The sequence below is a fragment of the Geotrypetes seraphini genome, chromosome 14 (assembly GCF_902459505.1).
Source record: "Geotrypetes seraphini chromosome 14, aGeoSer1.1, whole genome shotgun sequence".
In the NCBI taxonomy this organism is placed as follows: Eukaryota; Metazoa; Chordata; class Amphibia; order Gymnophiona; family Dermophiidae; genus Geotrypetes; species Geotrypetes seraphini.
In genome coordinates, this window is record NC_047097.1 from 58,119,383 (window position 1) to 58,144,447 (window position 25,065).

The 25,065-nt window shown below is 41.9% G+C and overlaps 1 protein-coding gene across 1 annotated transcript; it reads right to left on the reverse strand.

Annotated features, from left to right (window-relative positions):
* Positions 1–1,456: 1,456 nt before the first annotated feature.
* On the reverse strand, positions 1,457–23,021 carry PRG2 (proteoglycan 2, pro eosinophil major basic protein). Its single transcript, XM_033919814.1, has 6 exons — positions 22,974–23,021; positions 16,604–16,676; positions 15,130–15,344; positions 7,206–7,337; positions 4,639–4,744; positions 1,457–3,017 (listed from the first exon to the last, which is right to left on the reverse strand). The coding sequence occupies exons 1-6, from the start codon at positions 23,019–23,021 to the stop codon at positions 2,959–2,961; spliced, it is 633 nt and encodes a 210-aa protein (XP_033775705.1). The 3' UTR covers positions 1,457–2,958.
* Positions 23,022–25,065: the final 2,044 nt, after the last annotated feature.

Here is a 25,065-nt window from a genome sequence, read left to right on the forward strand (position 1 = left end):
TGCAATCCACCCGGGCGGAAACAGGAAGTTGCGTCGTTGGTGTATCTCAAGGCTCTGTCTTGGGATCTCTTCTTTTTTCCATCTAGACCCACTCCCTCGGTGCTCTGATCTCCCATGGTATTTAGTATCACCTCTATGTCGACTCCCCCCCAGTTCTACCTCTCAACACCTGATATTGTTCCAGCAGATGTAAGTCTGCATCCAAAGCTGGGTGTAGAAATCTATAAAAGGTACTTGGCATGGGGGTGCTCTTTTATAGAATACCAGTTTCACATGGATCTTTCCAGCACCTAAATTTGAACGCCATTCACTGAATCCCGCCTATAGACTCCAGACTTTACTGTCAGCTACAAGAAATAATTGAATACCTCTTTTTTTTTTTTCTTCAGCTAGAACAGAATCTGAAAATTTAAAAGACAGATGGGAGGTGACTGCAACAATGTACACATGCCCAAACAAGAATGACCGTGCAAGCACACGTCTGCGACTGCTGCCCTGCGCATAAGTACATAAGAATAGCCTTACTGAGTCGGACCAATGGTCCATCTAGTCCAGAATCCCATCTTCACGGAGGCCAATCCAAGTCACAAGTACCTGGCCAACAGTCAAATAGTAGCAGCGTTCCATGCCTTGCACACTTTTCACGTGCAAGAAATGTTTGTGATGCTAATATTCAAGCGCAGGACAACAACCACAGATGCATTCTGGCGCTCTCATTTTCTTCAGACATGCGCACAAAAACCTGTGCATACAGCTGAGCTTTCGTGCAGATGAGTCTAACAGGCATTTCCCTATTAGTTTTGCATGCATAAATTTTGCACAGTTTTAAGCCCGTGGTAGAAGCCGCGTGCTCTGCCATCAGCATATAACTCTACCACATGGCTTTCTGTATTGGCCTCTGACCCTTTGGACGTTAGCACTGCTTTATTATGACAGGTTTTCTATATAGGTCTGGGTTGTGTTTTTGCAGGTTTGGGTTACTGGAGTTCTGAAAGCGTTTCTCTCTCCCCCCCACCCCACTACGCACGTCCCCTCCTCCCCACTTTCTCAGGAGAGATTTAAAACAAGCCGGAGAAAATATTTCTTCACACAACGTCTAATTAAACTGTGGAATTTGTTGCCAGATAATTTAGTGAAATCAGTTAGCTTAGCAGGGTTTTAAAAAAAAATGTATAATATCCTAAAAGAGAAGTCCATAGGCCATTATTGAGATGGCTTGCGGAAAATCCACTGCTTATTCATAGGATAAGCAGTATAAAGTTTGTTTTACTACTTGGGATCTTGCTAGGTACTTGAGACCTGGGTGGGCCACTGTTGGAAACAGGATACTGGGCTTGATGGACCTTCAGTCTGTCCCAGTATGGCGATTCTTATGTTCTTATCTTAATTTTGCCACCTGGGCCCCATTTGATCCTATCTACACCACTGCTTTGTATAATAATGACAGACAAACAAATGAATGCTACAGAGCTTTATTTTTCTTGCAACGCTACATGGGATCCAGGGACAGAATGTGCCATATGATAAGGTTCAACACAGAGAGAGCTAGAGATCAAATTGTTATAAATAATAAGCATGAAATATACAAGCCATGCCACCTGAGATTTGAATTTAATTACTTGCCTTACCAAGGCTGAGTTCAAAGTGAGTTACAATTCGGGTATGCAGTGGGGGGTACCCTTATAATCTAAGGACCCAATAGTCAAAGGAATTCTGCTCCTAAATTGGCCTCTGAAAATGTATTAGGGCCGAGTGCTAGTATTTCACTAAACTCCTAAATTTAGGAGTTCAAAATGTAGTTGGGGACAAGGGGCAGATTTAGGACAGGGAAGAAAGTTAGGAGCTTAGAACTGATTTTCATCACTAGGTTCATAATTAGACTAGCAAATGGCTGGCCTAAATTTACAAGCCTAGCTTTTAAAGCTCCTCAATTTTGACGACTTTTCCTCTGAAAAATAAAAATCCTCTTTTCTGACTTAGAGGCCGTGAAGTGTTTGCTGCCCTCTAGAGCCCACTTCTTGCAGAATCTCTCTGGAAGTTCTTCGCTGTCGGGGTGGGGAGTAACCCGGAAGTAAAATATTTTTCTGTCCATACATGGATGTCCCATTTTCCCTGCCCTATGGGGCCTAAAAGCTCAACCAATGAAGTAAAAGCATGCAAAGCAAAAGCATCCAATCAGGAAGCTAGATGATACTTTTCTCCTTAGACACCAGATGTTCCTCTGATGCCGAGTGTTCCAATCTACAACTGAGTGAATTAATAAGGATTTGCATTATTTTACTGGACTAATGAGGGCTCAGTCATTGCTTAGCTACAGCAATATAATTGGCCATACTAAGCAGTCAATATATCATAACATCAATTAATTCTCTTGTATCCATGAACTTCTGTATCCCCAGTGCTACAGACAAAAAAAATTTCCTATGAAATAGTTCTTTGTGGAAACTGATTGACATTCTATAACTGGACAAAGTTTTAAGCAATGGCGATTTTCTTACCCATGAAGAGTACTGATTTCCAAACAAAACATAACACACTCACAGGTCTGAAACACACAGGAAAAGGTTTGGTTGGACAACTTGAGGTATGGCCAAAATGTATCTCTAAGAATGAGAAGGGCCAGGGCTTTTCCAGGCGTTAGGTCAAAATTTAAATACTGGTTAAATTTATCCATTTAGGGGGGACCAATGCACAAATGGCATTCCTAACTTTAAATGAATCCGCTGCTCATTTAACTGTACGGCCATACCCCACCTAACCAGATAGGGCCACTGAATATGACGCACCAATGGAAGACAGTGTGGTCTGTCCTTGAATAGTGAGTTCATGGAGTTATGTCCTGGAAACACCGAAGCTGAAGGAATCCATTGCGGCTTCATCGCATGGGGTGAGGAGGTCTGAGGAGGAAAGCTGGCAGCTGCTCCCTGCATTGGCTACTGCAGAAATAACATTCACCTGTTATATTCTGCAGATGAAGGGCAGGCGTTCAGTGCATCTGGAGGTGTGCCATTTGCCATCTGGTGAGGGAGGAATGATAAAGACAAGGGTAAAGATAGCTACTTTACACTTCTGTTGTACTGCAAGGCATAGGTTATGTTACACAGATTGATAACAATGACACCACAAAGAACTCTAAGTAATCATTTACACCCCCCCCCCACCCCTTTCACAAATCCATGGAAGTGGTTTTTAGCGCAGGCTGGCATGCTAAATGCTCTGTACTGCTCCCAATGCCATCTCTGCTCTCCCTCTTTCAGAAACCAACAGTTCCTGCCATCTCTGCTCTCCCCCTTAGAGAAACCCACAGTTCCCGCCATCTCTGCTCTCCCCCTTAGAGAAACATACAGTTCCTGCCATCTTTGCTCTCCCTGTTACAGAAACCCACAGTTCCCATCATTCTGCTCTCCCCCTTAGAGAAACCCACAGTTCCCGCCATCTCTGCTCTCCCCCTTAGAGAAACATACAATTTCCGCCATCTTTGCTCTCCCTTTTACAGAAACCCACAGTTCCCATCATCTCTGCTCTCCCTCTTTCAGAAACCCACAGTTCCCACCATCTCTGCTCTCCCCCTTAGAGAAACATACAATTTCCGCCATCTTTGCTCTCCCTTTTACAGAAACCCACAGTTCCCATCATCTCTGCTCTCCCTCTTTCAGAAACCCACAGTTCCCGCCATCTCTGCTCTCCCCCTTAGAGAAACCCACAGTTCCCGCCATCTTTGCTCTCCCAGTTAAAGAAACCCACAGTTCCCATCATCTCTGCTCTCCCCCTTAAAGACACCCACAGTTCCTGCCATCTCTGCTCGCCCTTTAGAGAAACATACAATTTCCGCCATCTTTGCTCTCCCTTTTACAGAAACCCACAATTCCCATCATCTCTGCTCTCCCTCTTTCAGAAACCCACAGTTCCCGCCATCTCTGCTCTCCCCCTTAGAGAAACCCACAGTTCCCACCATCTTTGCTCTCCCAGTTACAGAAACCCACAGTTCCCGTCATCTCTGCTCTCCCCCTTAGAGAAACCCATAGTTCCTGCCATCTTTGCTCTCCCCGTTACAGAAACCCACAGTTCCCGTCATCTCTGCTCTCCCCATTACAGAAACCCACAGTTCTCGCCATCTCTGCTCTCCTCCTTACAGAAACCCACAGTTCCCGCCATCTCTGCTCCACAGTTGCCTCTAAACTGAGCAGGAGTCCTCCAAATGCACTGCTGCAGTTGAGGGGAGGGGGTACTTCAGTATTGTATTTTCAGCTAGGGCCAGCCGGGTTCCCTAGTGTCCTGCAGAGCTTGCCTGTCCCTCACTATTGAAAATGTGATAATGAAACAGCACCCCCCATTGACAGGGCTGTAGTTGGAGGACTTTAAGTTCTGCTTAACTTAGAGGGAACAGTGCTCTGCTCTACCCTTCACAGAAACATTTCCCACCCAACAGAAATTCACACTGCTTGCCGTCTCTGCTCCCCAGCCTAGAAGTCTCAAAAATGCCTGCAGGTTGCCAAGACCTGGTACTTGCTGGTTTTTAAAACTCTTCCTGCCCAGTCTCTGCATCTTTCAATGATAAATTCATGCAAGGTGCTGCATATGGACACTTTACTCTGTGCTTCTGCCTCTCTCCTTATCCCTCCAAAGTATAATACTCACTTTTTCTTCCCATGTTGACACACCGCATTCCAGAGCGCTTGGGCTCCTCGTCTGCCCAGTTTTGATATGACGTGCAACTTCCATCAACCCATCTGAAATTCCTGGACTGCAAAATAAAGAGGCTGTTTCGTTAGGTAATCTACAACACTAGAGCAGAGCAGAGGTAGACACGGGATTAGAAGGGGTTCCAAAAGGTCAGCTGGCCACCATTTATTACAGCGTGCTATGTTTCTGCCTTTAACGTGCGCTAACAACCGGACTTAAAGCGTGTTACGAGCAGAGTTCCAAGTTTATTAAAATTTTACTACTCCGCACCCGGGGAAAACCTTTAAGGGCGGCTTACAATCGAAATACACTAAAAGGAAACACAGTGAAATTATGGTTAAAACTAAACGAACAGACATGACATAAAGGTCGGAGGGGGGAGGGGAACTGTATAAAAGAAAAGTAAGGAGGGAAAACACCTTAGGGATAATTTTTCATTTTACATGATGCCATTGGCGCTGTACGTTGAAGGGGAAATTAGCATGCGTCTGCAAAAAAGAAATGTTTTCAGATCTGCCTTGAACTTATCGATGGAGGCTAATGATCGTAGCGGCAGAGGTAATAAATTCCGCAACTCTGGACCATTAGCTACATAGATAGCGCCCCCCTAATGTGCTCGTGAACTATTTCCCTATAGGATGGAACGGTAAGGAGTTTTTTTATATATAGGTGCATCACTTTGGAATAAAGCAGTTTGTACATTTTAATAAATTAAATGAAAAAAAATATATGTGAAATCTAACGCAGTTTAGTATATGGCCTCTCAGTTTCTTATCTAGTATGACTAGTTGTGTTCTAAATCTAATACTACACCAAACAAATATATATCTTAATATTTTTAATAGTAACTCTCCTCTTACAATTACCCACCCACTTGCTTTGGGTCCATAACACTCTGTAAATTTATTTATTTTTACAATTTCTTGACCGCTTGAACCTAAGAGGTTTCCGTATAAAACATACATATTATTTCATCAAACAATTCTATTGCATGTACATTCTAATACAATATGCTCAACATCAAAGTACTCTTCAATATATACTAACACTGAATCATTCTTCAAAGCTATTTCATAAAAAAGCGTCAACCAATAATTGTGTTTTCAGCATTTTTTAGAATTGCAGGCGATCCATACAAATCCTCAGGATTCCAGGGAAGGAATTCCAAAGCCTCACCCCAGCTATGGAAAGCATTGATGCTCTTCTAGATCTTACATACAAAACCTAGATTCCTCTAATAATCATCCATCCTAGAATCAGGCGTCGTCGGAAAATTGCTCTCCTCGACCCCCTCCCCACAATACCCAGAATGTCTCACATCCATCCTTCAGACCCTACCCCGACTGGATGTCTCTTCTTACCTCTTCTCCCAACTGAAGTCGACACCAAGGTTATGATGCTGGGTAAGTGTGGGACCTTGAGCCTCTGCGCTTGTTCAAGGCCCAGCATAGACCCAAAGCCATAACCTAGGTGTCAGAGTCAGTTGGAAGAAGAGAAATCCAGTCATCGTGTGAGGGGGAGTGGAGGGTGGAAGAGAGAACTGCTGGTCATTGCAGGGAAGACGGGGTGGAGGAAAGAAGTCTTGGTCATTGCAGGGTGGTGGGGAAGGGTAGAGGAGAGAAATGCTGGTCATCATGGGGTTGATGATGGAAGACAGAAATAGAGATGGGGGTATTAAATTAAAATAATTTTTAAAACCCACAAACTAAAAATAGAAATAAAAACACAAAAATTAAACAGAATCCCCAGGAAGCCAGATTCCTCAAGAACCCTCCATGCCCATGACCATCTCCTAGGCTCTATCATCAACTCACTGGCTACCCTAGCCAAACGTTGTGTCTTCCAGGGCCTGATGCTAGCATTCAAATCCTTGTACAACATGGCACAAGGCTACATGATCACCAAGCTTCCTCCATGCGTCCCAAATAGGCAACTCCACTCCCAGGCTGAAACACGCCTCAAAATGCCTCCAGGTCGTGCCCTTCAACTGCAAACCGCCAAAAGACGTTTCTACTTCCAATCCATACCAAGCCACTGGAATCAACTACCTCCAAGATCAGGTCCCTTGAAGCAATAAAAACATACCTCTTCACCTAACTCCCCTGTCTACGGCCTGTGGATTACAAAGAAATGTATACTGGTATGTATCCTTGACTTGATGGACCTTCGATCTGTCCTAGTATAGCAATTCTTATGTTCTTACGTATAGGGCAGTCAAGCTATTGTGACATCACTGATGAAGTTGGCTCTTAGGCATTGATGGAATGAGGCATTATGACATCACAATTTCAGCTCTGGAATGTTGCTACTCTTTGGGTTTCTGCCTGGTACTTGGGACCTGGGTTGGCCACTATTGGAAACAGGATACTGGACTTGATGGACCTTCGGTCTATCCCAGTATGGTAATTCTTATGTTCTTAAGAGCTGAGATTATGACAAAAAGATGCATTAAAAAGAAACCACAGAAAGTGAGGAAGATGATTCTCTCATATGGGCTGAAGCATAAACTGTCTTTTACTTACTCGAGAAGATTTCCATAACCCAATCCAGAAATCAGATCGGGTGTTCTGTTTTTTCACAATGCGTAGGATGCTTCGGTTGATGGATGAAGAACGGATAGAGACTAACTGGCCTCTAAAACACTTACATGTATCCTACAACAGCAGAGAAAAGAGCAACAACGCATTATAATCAAACAACGTCACTTCAGTAGGCAATAGACAATAGTATACTGCAAATATAAGAGTATTCTGGCCAGTCAGATGTAGAATTTTGTTTGCACTTGCAAATTCCCATATTAAAAACAGTCCTCTCTGCTTTTGGAAGACTTTTGGTTTTCAAGGGGCCGGGCAGTAAAGCAAAAAAGTACAAAATCTGAAAGTTTTGGCTTTTAACTTGGTTAAAATGCGGCTTTGTTTAAAAATGTACCACAACATTGTCTGTCAGTATAACTGGAATATGCCTCGGGTGTCTCATGGTCATTACTCTAGCAGGGAGTGGTACCAGAAGAATAATCTAGAATCCCTCCCACCCTACCCTTTGCTCAGCCATCCCATATTCAATTTTCTTGTATAGATTGATTTTTGTGGCAGTAACTCAATTAATTATACTGGTCCTTTGAGATGTTACATATTATCAAGTTTCAAGTTTATTAAAATATTTGGGTTTTGTTTTTTTTTAAGAATCTTTATTCATTTTCAAATTGAACAAGTGCACAAAAATACAATATACAAGTAATTTCAAAATAGAACTATAATATGTAACACATAAAAAACTAGTAATGTAATAACCCCCACCCAACCATCACATTTTCAACCGAAATAAAATATATACGTATTCTATAACATATTATAACATATTTTATAAACTTATTCCCAACTCCCCCCTCCCCCCTTGAGTGTGCTATATATAACTAAGAAAGAAAAGAAAAGAATTGATAACTATTCATCACAATATTTTGTCAATGGCCCCCATATCTTTATAAAGTTATTATATGTCCCTTTTTGCACTGCTATTGCTCTTTCCATCTTAAAAATATGACATAAAATATTTGATTTGATCGCAAAATCCAAATCCAATGCGATTTACATTTAGTTAAGAATGAAGTTTAAAAAACCAAAAGTAAAAGGACAATTAGAACTATTTTGACAAAACAAAACAGGTGAAAAAGGGAGTAAAAAAAATTAAGGATTGCAGAGAACTGTATTAAACTAGCTGGAAATGCAGATGAATCTGTCTTACAGACTATAGCATTGTTTAGCAAGCTATTGATGTGATGTGACATGGCACACTCTAGTGCAGGTGTGATAGATATCATCAAAGATCTCTGAGCCTGTCCACGTTCCTAGCGCCACCTTGTATAAGTAAGAAGAAAAGTGTGGAAACTGTTAAGGACTTATATGGGCATAAGAAAAGGGAGGGAAATACAGACATTTTGCAAATTGTGTATGCTAATAGGTAATTATGATATGTACTAGTATTTTAGCCCGTTACATTAACGGGTGCTAGAATATATGTCTGTCTGTCTTTATTTCTGTCTCTCTCTCCCTCCCTCTGTCTTTCTTTCTGTCTGTCTGTCTCTCTCCCTGGCCCCCTTTGTCTGTCTGTCTTTCTGTGTCTCTCCCTGCCCCTGTGTCTTTCTTCTTTTCCGAGCGTTTTGGATAAAGGATGTGAACCTGTACTCTGAAGTGTATGTATGAGTGTATGTACTTCTTTTGTTATATTAGCCAAGCTCCTCTAAGTAAAATTATGTCCATATAGAGTTTAATATACAATCTGAGATAGAGCAGCAACTGTAATTATTGAAGGGACATCTATCCATTTTCCTCTACACAAAATCTGCCTCCATTGCCTCTAGAAATGGCCCTTAAGGTTGGTTTTTCAGTAGCCCTACAAAAGGAAGGCATTCTTAACAAACCTTGAAGCCAGTTAAAAGGTGAAACTGAGGCAGAATGCCCAACAAAGAAGTGAATTTTTCACCTACACTGAAGAAATTTTGGATCCCAAAATCAAGATCCTGGAGTGCATTGCCAATGTTGCTTCTTTACAGTAACTCTTCTCCAGCTAAAGGTGACTCAACAGAAAGTAAAGTGGAAATTCTACAGGAGACCGAGGAATATGGCCTTCTATGTATTAATATTGTCGCTCAGGATCCAAAGCCTGCTCCAGAGGTTTCCAAGTTTCCAAGTTTATTAGGTATTTTTGATTTATCGCCTATTCAAAATTCAAGGCGATGTACAAATAAAATAGTTGGTGACAAACTTGCAATTATTAAATTAAACAAACAATTATCTAAAATACAAATAACACATATAACATTACATTTAAAGGTAATTTAAATAGGTTATAGTGAAACATAAGGAAAAATTATTTAATGGTTACATTCGATAATACAATCACTAATTCGAATTTAAAATATTTAATTAAATTCAGGGGAAAAACAATAGGAAGGGGGACAAAGACAATTGACCTTTTAAGTTATGGATGCGGAAAGAAAAAAGGAAGAATTAGTTATTAAAGGCGTCAATATATAGAAAACTTTTAAGTTCTGACTTAAATTTTGTTAAGTTTTTTTCCTGTCTTAGGTACAATGGAAGATTGTTCCAAGATTGAGGGGCTGTTATGGAAAAGATAGTGTTACGCCTTGTTGATGGAAAAGCCACATGTACTGGATTTGAATCTGTTTCAGAGCAGAAGATACATATTCCAATTGCAGTACACCACCTTTGCTTTTCAATAAATTTAAGTATCCATAACTTAAAGTAGGTGATGGATTTCCTCTCAACGCATACTGTGGTACTCCTGTCCATTTTTTGGGGCAGTGCAGTCCCTAGTATAACCAAACTCCCAAGTGAAGTAAGAAAAAAATATGAAAGTTTTTCTTCCTCAGGTTGAAGTCTGGTATAAAGATAAGGTGGCTAAAAATCTACTTCAAAGAGTAGCAAGATGACAGCTCTCTCATGTTCTAACTGCTGCAAAACCTTGTTTCTTACGGACCTCAGGATTACCAGTGTTGGCAGTCAACCTTTAGTGAAAGAATCACCTTTACAGCAGCTCAAGCAAACCTGGTGAATCCAGCAGCGTCTGCAGCAGTCTTCACACACTTCTCCGGGTCCTTCCACTGCCTTGATTTACTCTGGCACGTCCCTGAAGACATCATCAGAGATGCGGCAGAGCAAATCAGGGCAGTAGAAGGCCCCGAAGCATCGTGTGAAGACTGCTGCAGACGCTGCTGGAATCGCCAGGTTTGTAGTCGGGACCGCGGGAAGGGAAGGGGGGGGGGGCGGCAAAGGACTAAGTGAGCCGATGGGAGGGTCAGACCGTGAAAAAAACTTACCGATTGAGTGGGGAGCCGGCAAAGGAGTGTTTTTGGTCAGCGCTTCTCTTCCCGGGCCGCTATTTGGGTTCTGCTGCCGCGAGCGTGGGGTCGTTTTAAGCGCGCATGCGCACTCTGCCGACCACGGAACTACAGATCAGGCAACACGGTGGTTAGAGTGCGCATGCGCACTTAGCGTTTTATTATATTAGATATTAAGCTGAACCTTACAATGCTTCTTCGCCACAGAACTTTGTGCTCTGACCCTTCAGTGCTGCCATAATAAATATTGACCTGCAGTTCAGTAGCTGGGCCATTGCATTCCTACCTCCCCCCCCTACCCTAGTCCAATCTTTTGCCCCTCCAGAGATACCCCCTGTGCAAACACACACCATCAACAGTCCCATTGCTGCGGTGAAATGCGTGGTCTCTGAAATAGAAAATGCACAGTATGCTTTCTTTATGAAATATTTCCTGTGCTGATAATAGGGGGTGAAAGAACTTAAGCATGCTGAAGGATTTCCTAAAAGGGCTGTTTTCTTTGGAAAGCAAGTGCATTAGGAAGATTTGTGTGATTCAGTGGATTTATAGGGATCCCCTGGGAAATCTTTGTAAGGGGAAAGAGACTATGTAAGGGGAAAGAGACTCTCGCTGCCCCCCTCCTTTCTTCCACCCTCTCGGAAGAAGAGACTATATTTGCTCAGTCAGGAAATTTGTACAAGAATTTGCTAGCCAAGATGATCAAGGTCACCTCACTGACTTTCAAATGAAGCTGCACACATTTCTCAAGAAAAATAGCTGGGTGGGCATTTATTTATTTAAAAATTTAGATAATGCCTATATTCTAAGCGGTTTCCATAAAAGAAAAGCATACATAAGTTACAAATCAAAACATAAGAAATGACAAACTTCCATTCACTCCAGAAATGAAATAACAAGCTCCACTCACTCCCTACAAATAGTCAATTCACTGCATAATCAAACCCCGCTATCGGGCTAGTTATGGCATAGATGGTCAAAACTATCTTCTTGAAGACCTCAAAAACCAGTATAGGAACTACTTATTTCATAAGGATCAACCATCTCCTGGACTGTATTGGCTCTACAAATAGGCATCCACAAACAGCTTGGTTTTTAACAGTTTCTTAAAACTGAAACGATCAATGCATAATCTTAGATGTCCCAACAACTTATTCCACTTTAGCAATTGAGGACTTTTTTCAATTTCATGGCCACATATCTTACACCTTCTTCTGTTTTCGCCAATAATCTCATTCCACCTTCCGACCTCAAAGCTCTGTTAGTTCTAAAGCAGTGCTTCCCAAACTTCTTATGTTCACGGCTCACTTAATGTTTCAAAAATTTTCCGTGGTTCCCCAGGTCAAATGACAGTTCTGCAATCTAACACAGAGTTTCTTAACTTCTTCAAGCCAAGTACCCCCTAAGTCTAACAAATATCAACTGAATACTCCCTTCCCGCCTCCGACCTATATATGCAGCCTGCCCGCCAGGGCTTCCCTCTGCTGCATCATTGGTGACTTCATAAGTGGCGCGGCAGAGGGAAGGCCCCAGCGGGCAGGCCAGGAACAGCACCACTACTACTAATTTGACCCAGAGGAAACGAATCCATTCAAATCGATTCACCAAAGTGAATTGGTGAATCGATTCAAATGAATCAGGCAGCACTACCACGTAATCCCAACAAACGGCTCGGTACCCCATGTTGAGAAGCACTGTTGTATAAGATGACTAGTATAAGAATAATCTGCGGCTCCCCTATACGACAGTCACGGCTCCCCAAGGAGCCGCGGCTCAGTTTGAGAACTGCTGGTCTATAGACTTCCCAGAGAAACTGAAACCAGTAGGGGGCTGTTTGATAGAAAATCTGGTATACCAAAGATAACACCTTATAGCAGGGATCTCAAAGTCCCTTCTTGAGGGCCACAATCCAGTCAGGTTTTCAGGATTTCCCCAATGAATATGCATTGAAAGCAATGCATGCACATAAATCTCATGCATATTCATTGGGGAAATCCTGAAAACCCGACTGGATTGCGGCCCTCAAGGAGGGACTTTGAGACCCCTGCATTATAAGGACTGCACACATTACTCCAATTCTGAAATATCTTCACTGGCTACCTATAGAACAATGGGTTCACTATAAGGCAGGGGTGTCAAAGTCGCTCCTCGAGGACTGCAATCCAATTGGGTATTCAGGATTTCCCCAATGAATATGCATGAGATCTATTAGCATGCACTGCTTTCAATGCATATTCATTGGGGAAATCCTGAATACCCGACTGGATTGCAGCCCTCGAGGAGGGACTTTGACACCCCTGCCTTATAGTGAACCCATTGTTCTATAGGTAGCCAGTGAAGATATTTCAGAATTGGAGTAATGTGTGCAGTCCTTATAATGCAGGGGTCTCAAAGTCCCTCCTTGAGGGCCGCAATCCAGTCGGGTTTTCAGGATTTCCCCAATGAATATGCATGAGATTTATGTGCATGCATTGCTTTCAATGCATATTCATTGGGGAAATCCTGAAAACCTGACTGGATTGCGGCCCTGAAGGAAGGACTATGAGATCCCTGTAATCAATCTAGCTGACAAATTCATTAATAACTGTAAGGCTTTCAGCTTTGTTTTAGGTAGTCCCAAATAAAGAGAGTTACAATAATCCAACCTAGATAAAATCAGGCATTGAACTACTGTTCTGAAGTCATATGATGTTAATGCAATTATATTCTAGGGAAAAGGCTGACTGAGGGCTTAAGATGGCCTTACAATTCAGAGGTCAGGAAGGATATTTATTTGTATAGCTAGAGCAGGGGTGGGAAAATCTTTATGTCCCTTCATGGAGGGGAAACCAGTGAAGGGCTGGGGGGAGAAGAGGGGAGGTAGAGTTCACCTTGGAGTTCTAGCCAATGATTGCAGTAGGAGCCATCCAAGAACCGTGGGGAGTTCATGATGTGAACTTTCTGTTTAGCCTACGGTGGAAACATGACTTCTGGCCTGTGGATGTCACTTCTAAGAGCTCCATTCAAAACATCAATCGCACATGCAAACATTTCAGGATTTTAAGGGTTTCACCACAGTACAAAGTTTGGGAATCACTGACCTGCTACCTAACGTTTATAAAATTATTTCCCATAATGTGCCGGAACACATGCATAATTTTAGTCTAATATAGGTGGCAGAAGCAGGAGCTTTTTTATGCTAATGTTTCACATTGTGGATCAGGGCAGGGGGGCTTCTATAGCGGCCCCCGACTCTCTGGAATAGTTTACCAGTAGAGAAAAAGGGCTGAAGGCAATTACCTGGGCTTGCCTAAGAGGGTGATAATCTGACTTTTGACATGTTGGGGGCTGGACCATTTTTTGTTAGCTTGGTTGCAGGGCCGACCCAACCATTAGGCATGACTAGGCAATTGCCTAGGGCAGCAGCTGCTTGGGGGTAGAAAAGAGCAGTTGCAGTCAAAGCATAATAAGGTCCTGACAGCCAAACAAAAAGAACCATCAGCATATACCTTAACCACTGATCCCACTAAAATGAGAGGGAGTCCTCCAACTGCATTGCTCCCAGTGGGGGGGGGGAGGGGTGTGTGCTTCAATAGTGCGTTTTCAATCTCTAGAGGCAAGCAGGTTTCCTGGAGTTCTGCAGAGCTTGCCTGTCCCTTGCTATTGAAAATTTGATAGAGAAACAGCACCACCCACTGGCAGGACTATAGGTGGAGGACTCCCGCTCAGCTTAGAGAGGAACAGTGACCTTAACCTGTCTTTTTATAGGATGTTTGTGTGATCATCTTGATTGTTGAAATTAAATATCAAAATCTTGGGTGGGAGGCTGCAGGCTCAGGGCTTGAAAATTAATTGAGGCACTAGCTCTACTTGGCTGGTAAAAAAAGGGGGGGGGGTCAAATTCTATATTTGCCTAGTTTAAGTTAAGTTAGTTTTGAAGGGGGGATTGATGTTTAATTTGAATTTCTGTATATCCAGGGCAGGATTAATTCATTGAGGGCCCCTGGGTCCTCTCTCCCCCCTTCCCTCCACTTCCATTCAGCATCTGTCCCCCTAAACCTAAAGTGCCACTGAACCTCTTCCTCTTATTGGGTCATTTCCCTCCCTTCCCCTCACCTTCGCAGACGCTTTTCTAAAACTAAAGTTCTGTCTCTCAGACGGGCCCTAACGGGGAAGCCGTTCTCACAAGTTGCGCGCACTTGGCTACCCCCAAAGCATTTCCGCTGATGCAACTTCCGGTTTCTGCTGGATCGCGTCAGAGGAGAAGCTTTGCTGCAGCCACGCACATGCAACTAGTGAGAGTGGCTGCCGCATCAGGGCCCTTCTGCCACGAAGGTGAGGGGAAGGGGAAGAGATGCACGGACTGCGGGGCCCAGGGCAGCTGCCCTGTTTGCTTTCCCCTAACGCCGCCCCCTGAGGTTTTTGGACCCAAGGCACATGCCTACTGGGTCTACCCTTTAATTCGGCCTGTGTGTTGCTTAGTTTTAAATTATATATTGTCTTTCTATTTTGCACACCACCTTGGGTGATTCATTTGGATCAGGAAGATGATCTACAAATGTTTTAAAATAAATTAAATTGTACAATGGTCGAATCATTGAGCTGTAATGTACCTGTGCCTGGGTAAAGGTCTGACGGCAGAGGAAGATGCGATAGGAACAGGTTTCAGAGCCATTGCAGATTTCAGAGGATTCAATTACGACGCTATTTTCCTCACACTTTTCCTGGCAATCCAAGTTCATCTCTTCCTCCTCTTCTTTTGTGCCGCGGTTTTCATCTGTGAGTGAGTCCATTTTGTTATCATCCATCTCCTCCAGGTCTTTCTCACCTGTGGTCCAGTGAAAGGAATACAGAAAGGTAAAACAAAAAGAACCAACCCAAAAAACTGCAGTGAAAATGCAAAGCAAAAAACCAAAACCAAACTGCAGGGGAATGTACGGGATGCAGGAATTTATTCAATAAAATTAATAAAATCAATATAAATCATAAAAACATATGTCACTTATATAAAATAAGTGCATAAGCTGCGATATTTATATCCAAAAGATGGTCCTAATATTCGTGTGGACCGGGCCCGACACGGTCCGTGTTTCGAAGAAAAACTTCTTCCTCAAGGGTCCCGAATATTGGTACGTCGAATATCAGAGAACCAGATCGGATAAATAAACAAAATCAAAGTAGAACAGACGTTAAAAATCTCTTGTTTAAGGCACTGACTGTTTATTTATCCAATCTGTGTTTCTGATGCTTCAGTCACTGGAAGGCAGTTCCTGTCACAGGAACGAGGGAGGGGGAGATGATTTGAAGAAGGTTTTTGTGCTGCAGAAGTGAACTTTGCTGCATGCCGCATCTGATTGGAGGAGAAAGATAAATGACCCCCACACTTTAAAAATGCCCCAATACATTTCTATTGGAAGATCATTTCTAACGGTTGCAAAATTACATAAACCGATTCAAAGAAAGACACCTTTCCAATTGCCTTCCCTTCTTGTTCAAAGATGCTTTTACCCTCTGATTGGGATATATACAGTGCAGTAGACTTTTTACCAAAAATAAAAGAAAGAAATAAAAAAAAAGAAATAGATACCCCCCTTATGTTTTTTTCCCTTTATTGTTCCCTTCTTTTCAAAATTATTAATTTTGTAACTTTACCCCTTCACTCCCTTCGTATTCAGTTTTGTCTGTTGGTCGGTTCGTCCAACCCTTTTTTTTTATTAGTTGCATTTTTAAATTGTATGTTGTATGCATATTTTGGATTTTAATCTAATTCGCTTAGTAAATTATATATAAGCGATTCATCAAATTTCTAATAAACTTGAAACTTGTTCCTGCTGCAAACATTGATATACATTGCATCACAATCACATTTATGCACATGAGCCCTTAAGATTTCATTATTACCCAGAGTCGGAAAAAGAGCAAAACAGAGAGAAAACAAGATGGCAGCACCTTCTTTTTCTTAGTCATGGCTCGTATTCATCCTGTCTTGCTATCAGCACCACAGAAGCCTTGATCCCTGAACAGACGCACCATCGCCCACAGAGGGCCAGAAACGCCTTGGAACTTAAAGGGAAGAAAGAGTCTCACCTGATTCCTGAGCAGAGACTGTCCCTAGCAGAAGCAGCAGCAAAATCACTTGGACTTTCATCTTCATTATGTTCTAAAACCAAACCCAGAGAGAGAGAGACTGATGAGAGAGTGTTTAGGTACCAAGATGACACATTTGTAAGAGACTATAGGTTAAGCTTTTGAATCACCACTGATTGAAACCTAGGCGCCTATCATGAAAGCGCGATGCTTTTTTTTTTATATATATAAATTCTTGATTCATTTTCATACTTACAATAAGTGTGACAATATGTCCAAACAAATTAACAATAAATAAATCACTTAATAATCATCAATGATACAAATAATATGCCCTTATCACCCATCCTTCCCCCCCCCTTCCCATCCTATAGTCAAATATCATGTATAATATGTAATCATAAAATTACCCCCTCCCCCCTTACCATTGAACACATAAATTTAAGGGAAACAATGTCATCTACTCAGTACAAAACTTTGTCAATGGCTCCCACACATCTTGAAATTTCCTGAAACATCCCCGCTGTATTGCAATAACTCTCTTCATTTTATATACCTGACATAAGGAATTCCACCAAAACTTATAATTTAATCTATTCCAGTTTTTCCAATTATATGTTATTTGTTGAATGGCAGCACCAGTCATTATGAGCAATAATTTGTTATTATTAGCAGAAATCTGACTTTTTGCTCTCATTGCCATACCAAACAGCACAGTATCATATGATAATGCCACTGGGTTGTCCAATAAACAGTTAATTTGGTCCCAAATTGATTTCCAAAAATTCATAATAAATGGACAATAGAATAATAAATGATCTAAAGTCCCTGCTTCGAGATGGCAGTGCCAAAATTTATTAGACTTAGAGCTATCCAATTTTTGTAACCGAACAGGGGTCCATAACGCTCTATGTAACAGAAAAAACCAAGTTTGTCTAACAGATGCCGACACTGTACATCTCATCCTCCAAGACCAAATTTGTGGCCATTGAGATGCATTAATTTGATGCTTAATCTCAATGCTCCAAATGTCTCTCAGACCCGTATTTGGTTTCTTTTTAATAAATCCATTAAGTAATTTATACCATTGGGCGGCCTGGTGACCCAAGAAGTTCACCTGAAAGCCTAAGAATTCCATACTATATTGATTATGAAGGTTTTTCCAGTCAGGGAACCCTGCCTGAATGGCATGCTTCAGTTGCAAGAATATTCAAATATAATCAATGGAAACAAGTCAAATAGGTCAAAAATATCACTGTTACCAAGACTTGTATATCAAGAATAATCAGGTGCTAAACTGACTCTCAGATGCCTGCTCGGGTGAATCATCAAAGATTTCTTTTCCCGGTCAGCAGGAGAAGGTATCATTCATCGAGTACAGTTTCAGCCACAATTCAATCAGTGCTCAAAATAAACAAACTAAATGTGCCAGTGAAACTCAAAAATCAAAAATCACACTTACCTTGATTTTGGAGAAAGTACATTACAGTGTAAAATTCACCCTACGGGGACCCGTACCGCCAACAACGGCTTCATTGGGGGTCAAAATTGTGCCGGCGCCATTTTGCCTCTTTAACAGAGTCAAACGGCACAATTTTGACCCCTGATGAAGCCGTTGTTGGCGGTACGGGTCCCCTTAGGGTGAATTTTACACTGCAATGTACTTTCTCCAAAATCAAGGTAAGTGTGATTTTTGATTTTTGAGTTTTCTTTTCTTTTCCTTCCCTTCTCTGTCTTCCCAGCCTCTTGCCTTAACATCTATTAGCCCCGTTCCCTTCTCTTACATCTTTACCACAAAATCAACAGGTCCAGGGCTGGTTATGCCAGCAGAGGAGTCAGAATCTCTGGCACTACCACTGTTTTGCTGCCATAAGCCTTCTCCATGGGAACTCATTTCCCCATCCAGTCCGGAGAGTTCTTTTCCTGTCCCTGCCCCATTCTTGCAAGCTCTGTCCTCATCTGCACAAGCCTCCAACACTTTAAAATCATAAATAGTAACATTCTAGAACTTAGATTGTGATGTCATAATGCTTCATTCCACCAATGCCTAAGCTCTGTCCTCATCTGCACAAGCCTCAAACACTTTAAAATCATAAGTATTCGAAGCTTGTGCAGCTAAGGCAGAACTTACAGGAATGGGGTAGGAACAGTGACAAAACTCATGATGACGGGACAGGGAAATTGAGTTCCTGCGTGGATGGAGAAAAATTTGTCCCCTTGTCATTCTCTATACTGCACCACTCTAGAAATCAAAATGTAACAAATGTGAACCAAGTATAGGACAATCAAGCCATTGTGACATCACTGATGAGGTTGGCTCTTAGGCGATGGTGGAATGAGGCATTATGATGTCACAATACCAGCTCTGGTCTGATTGTCAGAGGCTGAAAGTTTTCACATTATTTATTTATTCAATTTTCTATACTGTTCTCCTAAGTAGAGAATGACACGGGGACAAATTTTTCCCCTGGGAACTCATTTTCCTGTCCCTGCCCCATTCCTGCAAGCTCCGTCCTCATCTGCACAAGCCTCCAACACTTTAAAATCATAAGTATCAACATTCTAGAGCTCAGCTTGTGATGTCATAATGCCTCATTCCACCAATGCCTAAGCTCCGTCTTCATCTGCACAAGCCTCCAACACTTTAAAATCATAAGTATCAACATTCTAGAGCTCAGCTTGTGATGTCATAATGCCTCATTCCACCAAAAAAAACACAAAAGCCCTACTCTTCCCGTGGAAACAAGGAATAAAGTTGTGCACTCCCTTCATCATTAATAATATTCATATTGACTTAGTTTCATCATTAAAATACTCCGTCCTCATCTGCACAAGTCTCAAACACTTTAACATCATAAGTAGCAACATTCTAGAGCTCAGATTGTGATGTCATAATGCCTCATTCCACCAATGCCTAAGCTTCGTCCTCATCTGCACAAGCCTCAAACACTTTAAAATCGTAAGTGTTTGAGACTTGTGCGGTTAAGGCAGAGCTTACAGGAATGGGACAGGGACAGGGACAGCAACAAAACTCACGGGGATGGGACCTGGGAACTTGAGTTCCTGTTGGGACAGAACAAATTTGTCCCCTTGTCATTCTCTATACTGCACCACTCTAGAAATCAAAATGTAGTCAAAGTAAGCCATATAATAAATCAAGAAAAGCACATTTATCTTACAGACATACACGAGCAACCATTTTATCCCACCCACCCGCCCAATGACTAATCAATAAAAGCACAAATACATAGATTCTTTCAATAACCTTTCCCTCTTTAAAATAATAATGTAATCCCACCCTGGATGTGTGTGGAAATAAACAAAAATTAAAGACAAAAGACAACTATAATGAAGTAATAAAAGACGCCAACGGGCCCCAGACCAGTTTAAATAAATTGCTATGCCCAACATGTTAGCATTCATTTTTTCATACCTATAGCTAGAGCATAAATTTGCCCACCAAAAAGGAAAATTGAGGCGATCATAATTTTTCCAATTACGAGTTACCATTTGCATGGCTATCCCGGTCATAATTTGGAAAAGCGGGCATTTATGGCGGTCCATGGGGGGCTTAATATGCAATAATGTTCCTCATATGTCAATGGAATTGATGATTCCAGTATGGTATTAATCTGTCCCCATATTGACTTCCAAAAGTTAAGTATCAAAGGACACTAGAACAACAGATGGTCCAGTGTCCCAATGTCTAGATCAGTGGTTCCCAACCCTGTCCTGGAGGACCACCAGGCCAGTCGGGTTTTCGGATAGCCCTAATGAATATGCTTGAGAGAGATTTGCATATATTGGAGGTGACAGGCATGCAAATCTGCCCCATGCATATTCATTAGAGCTATCCCGACAACCCGACTGGCTGGTGGTCCTCCAGAACAGGGTTGGAACCACTATTTTAGGCAACCTTTCATGAATTTATCCCTATTGGGGTAATTCTCTACAGGCCATCTAAAGTGCACTAAGCATGCAGTGGCATAATAAAGAGGGGATGGTCCACCCTGGTCGCCATCTTGGTGAGGGAGCAGGCACCTGTCCTCCTCTTTGCCCCCCTGCTCCTGACCCGCCCGCCCCACTGCCACGTGTGTGCGCCGCTTCCCTTCCCCCTTACCTCTGTAAGGTTACTGGCGTGAGCAGCACTCGTCAACCTGCTGTTACGCCAGCATCGGCTCTTCCTCTGAAGTCACTTCCTGGATGTGCACCTAGGAAGTGACATCAGAGGAAGAGCCGACGTTGGTGCGAAAGCAGGTTGGGGGTTGCTGTTCATGCCAGGAACGTTACAGAGGGACGGGGGAAGGGAAGCGGCTCGCATGCGGCAGGAGTGGGTGGGGAAGGTGCGTGTGGGGGTGGGGGACGGGCGTCGCCACCCTGGGCACCTCTCACCCTCACTACGCCACTGTAACCATGAACTCTATATCGGTTATTACGCACATAATTATTGTTGAAAGAATATTAGCTTAAGTCATCATTTAGGTATGGCTGTTTACACCATGTCAGTTCCTTGTGTAAATGCCCACACCTAGATGTTACAATTGTGTGCCTCTGAAAGAAGTGATAAGTGCCTGTGTTAATGTTTTGCAGGGACCATACATTAATTTATTGATTTGTTAGGTTTTATTTGCCGTCTTTTTCAAGGAATTCACTTAAGGCGGTATAGAGCAGGGGTGTCAAAGTCCCTCCTTAAGGGCCGCAATCCATTCGGGTTTTCCCCAATGAATATGCATGAGATCTATTAGCATACAGTGAAAAACAGTGCATGCAAATAGATCTTATGCATATTCATTGGGGAAATCCTGAAAACCCGACTGGATTACGGCCCTCGAGGAGGGACTTTGACACCCCTGGTATAGAGCAAGAATAAGTCATTAGCGTATGACCTGTAAAAAAAAACAAGTTCTCTACAACAATGCTTTGTTAAATATTGAGCTTAGTGTGCAGGAAAGTCCCACATTAGATCATGCTAAGCCTAGATTTTATCGCACTTAACTGTATCATTTAATCGTTAAAGGAGTTTTTTTGGTGTGTTTTTTTTAAAGTTGCGATTATTGTGTTGTTAGAGGGGGTGCTGAAAGTTCTCAGCCCAACCAAGAAGAGAATGACGTGGATATGGTTCAATCAATGATCTGAAACAATACCAAAAACAGAATTCTGTTTCTGCAAATTGGCAGTGGCAAAATAACGCTCAGAATTTAGGAAGTTGGTTGGTTGGGCTGAGAACTTTTCAGCACCTCCTCATATGTAATAAAAGTGAGCCAAGTACAGGACAATCAAGTTATTGTGACATCATTGATGAGGTTGGCTCTTATTGGTGGAATGAGGCATTATGACATCACAAGCTCAGCTCTGGCTACCAGAGACTGAAACTCTTCACACTACCAGGGGGTGCTGAAAAGTTCTCAGCCCAACCAAGAAGAGAATGATGTGGATATGGTTCAGTCAATGATCAGAAACAATGTCAAAAAACAGAATTTAATTTCTGCAAATTGGCACTTAACGAAATAAGATAACACCTTTTCAACTACAGTGGCAAAATAATGCTCAGAATGTAAAAAGTTAGTTGGTTGGGCTGAGAACTTTTCAGCACCCCTTCGTATGTTGTATATTATTGCACATTATTAAGGAGGAGTTAAATTAAAACAGAACAGTGGTCTAAATATCATTAAATAAATTTAAAATATATTTATTAAAGTCCTTTTTTTTAACAGATAGTTTAGGAAAAAAACAAAAGTGCAAACACATAGCAAAGTTAAAAATGAAACTGACAGTGCTGGGCAAAAGACCTGGGTTCATTTCCCAATCCCGATTCCTGCTTCTTGGGCTTCCAGAAGCTAGAAATGAATTCAGACAGAGCCCCTGGGAAGGAGGAATAGCCATTGTGCAACAGCGACATCTACTGGTCACCTAAAAGCATATTCCAGTCAGATTTGGGAGGGAACTACAGAGGACTGTCACAGAAGGGGTCTAAAAATGGGAGAAAACCTCGGCAGTAGAATCTTATGCTGGCAGATTTGAATTAAGCTGGAAGAGTAAAGAGACTGGGGGACAGCTGTCAAGTCAATAAAAGAAAATTGAAAAGCTTATTTGCAAAATCCTCTAAATCCAATGCAACTAACACGGACAGGTTTAGGAAATAAATTCCAGACTAAATTTAGATAGAAAAACATTGTGAGAATAGAGATATACAGTGGCTTTAAGATTATTTTTATAATTATAGACTATCGCTTTACCCAATACCACCAGGATCTTATGACTATTCCCCTCTGGTCAGATGCTCTCTCTTCAGAAGCTATAATTCACTCACTGCAAGAGATTAGGAGCAATACATTATCCTTTTTAATAGGTTACAATCATATCTACTCACCTTCACCAGGCTCTGCTCGCTGTCGGAAGCTGTATAAAGTGACTCCATCTCACCTCAATATATACAGCAGTTTGGGGAAGTTATTACAGAGGTGAGAATATTTCCTCACTCTGGGGCAGTTTTTTGGGGTTTTTTTTTTTTTAGTGGTATCATCATCTTTCAAAATCAACACTTTTTGCAGGCGGTTGTAAATAGCTCTCTAGGGATCTGGATGGCTCAGGAGATTGGCACAGAAAACTAAAGCCTTTCATGATATGATAAAAGATCCTTTAAGAGGTGAACAGTTCTGTATTCCTATGCTGGTCCCATAATTCATCATGCATTATATTTTCATTTTATTAAATTTATAGATTGTTTCTCCAGGCAACATTTATTTATTACTTATATCCTAAGTGGTTTATATTCAGGTTCTTTATTATATTTCCCTATCTGTCCTGGCGGGCTCAAACTATCCAGTGTACCTGGGGCAATAAGGGGATTAAGTGACCTGCTACACACTCCCCCAATCAAAAGGACTTAATGCATAAATTAGAGGTCACGGCTGAGGTGAGCATGAGTGTAGTGGTCCAAGGCCTACATCCAGCTTGCAGAAGCTTTGTACCTGGCCTGTAGTGATGAATCAATTCCTGGCTTGAGACACCGAAAGCAGGGGCTGGGCAGCCAGTAGAGACCGCGCTGGCAAGAAGCGTCCATAGGAGCAGGCTAGTGATGATGGGCTAAGTGACAAAGTGTGCCATTCGGATCTCCAGGGGATGCTGTCTATCCTTCATTCAACAGACCTCTAGAGAGTAACCCTCTCTATTCCTGTACCCTCACTTGCCTCTTCCCTACGCAGTGGTGTAGTGTGGGGGTCCTGCCCCTGGTGCGGTTTTCCTAAGGGCACCGCACCCCTCCTCATCTCTGCCTCCCCCCCCCCCCCCACTCCTCTCCTTGCTGCGCACGCCCCTTGACTTCCTCCGTAACTTTTTTTTACTTCCCTGCATCAGCATCGGCACTTTCTCCGACATCGCTTCTAGGACACGCATCTAGGAAGTGACGTCAAAGGGCGAGCCGACACTGACGTGGCCATGCTGCTCACGCCGGAGAAGTTAGAATGGTACGGGGAGAGGGGCAGGGGACGGGTGCCACTCACCCTTACTGCAAAATGCACGTCTATTCTTGGGTAAAAAGTTCTGGACTTCTCTGATCATCTCCTGAATCCCCCGGCCCACAAAATTAGCTGAACATGAAACATAACCCTCAGAAGGGCATAACTAGGCTCAGTATTGATATATAACATAACATAAAATTTTATTTGTATACCGTAACACACCGTGAAGTTCGATGCGGTTAACAGGAATTAAGTAGAAGACCATACAGGAGGGGTCCGGATACAAGTACAAAGTACTCATAAGTTTCCATACCGTTTTTTAATTTTAAAATAATGCAAAATGGTTATAACACAACAAATAATCAAAGCTCAGGAAAAAAAAATCATAAAAAACTGCTCTGATATATAAAATGTTTAAAAAATACCATAAGAATGTAAAATATACAAAATAATAATGCCATATTCCAAATTTCTAGCTCTGGTCACAATATAAAAATGTTATCAAACCTAGGAGAGTGTAGATGACATGAGGAAGGACCTAGTAAAGCTTGAAGAATGATCCAGAATTTGGCAGCTAAGATTTAGTGCTAAGAAATGCAGGGTCTTGCATTTTGACCACAAAAACCTGAGGGAGTGGGACAGTTTAGGGCGCAAATAACTTTTTTTTATTTATTTATTTATAATTTTATACATTATTCCCAAGCATAAACATCTTGTACAGTAAGATTGTATTAAAACAAATGAAAAAAAAGAAAACAAATTGCAATACAATGTAGAAGATATTAAATATCATAACATCTTCTCCTTATGAAGATAATCTCTAGTCCACAATTATTGGATCCTAGACTTCAATAGAGTGAGATAAAACGAAAAGATCATAATGTTAATCTTAAACTTAAGAAAATCTAAGTGGATGAAATCGCGGGGAGCTAATCATGTGTTTCTGTTTTTACTTCCATTTCTTCACCTTTCTCAAGACGTTTCAATTAGAGGTCTGCACGG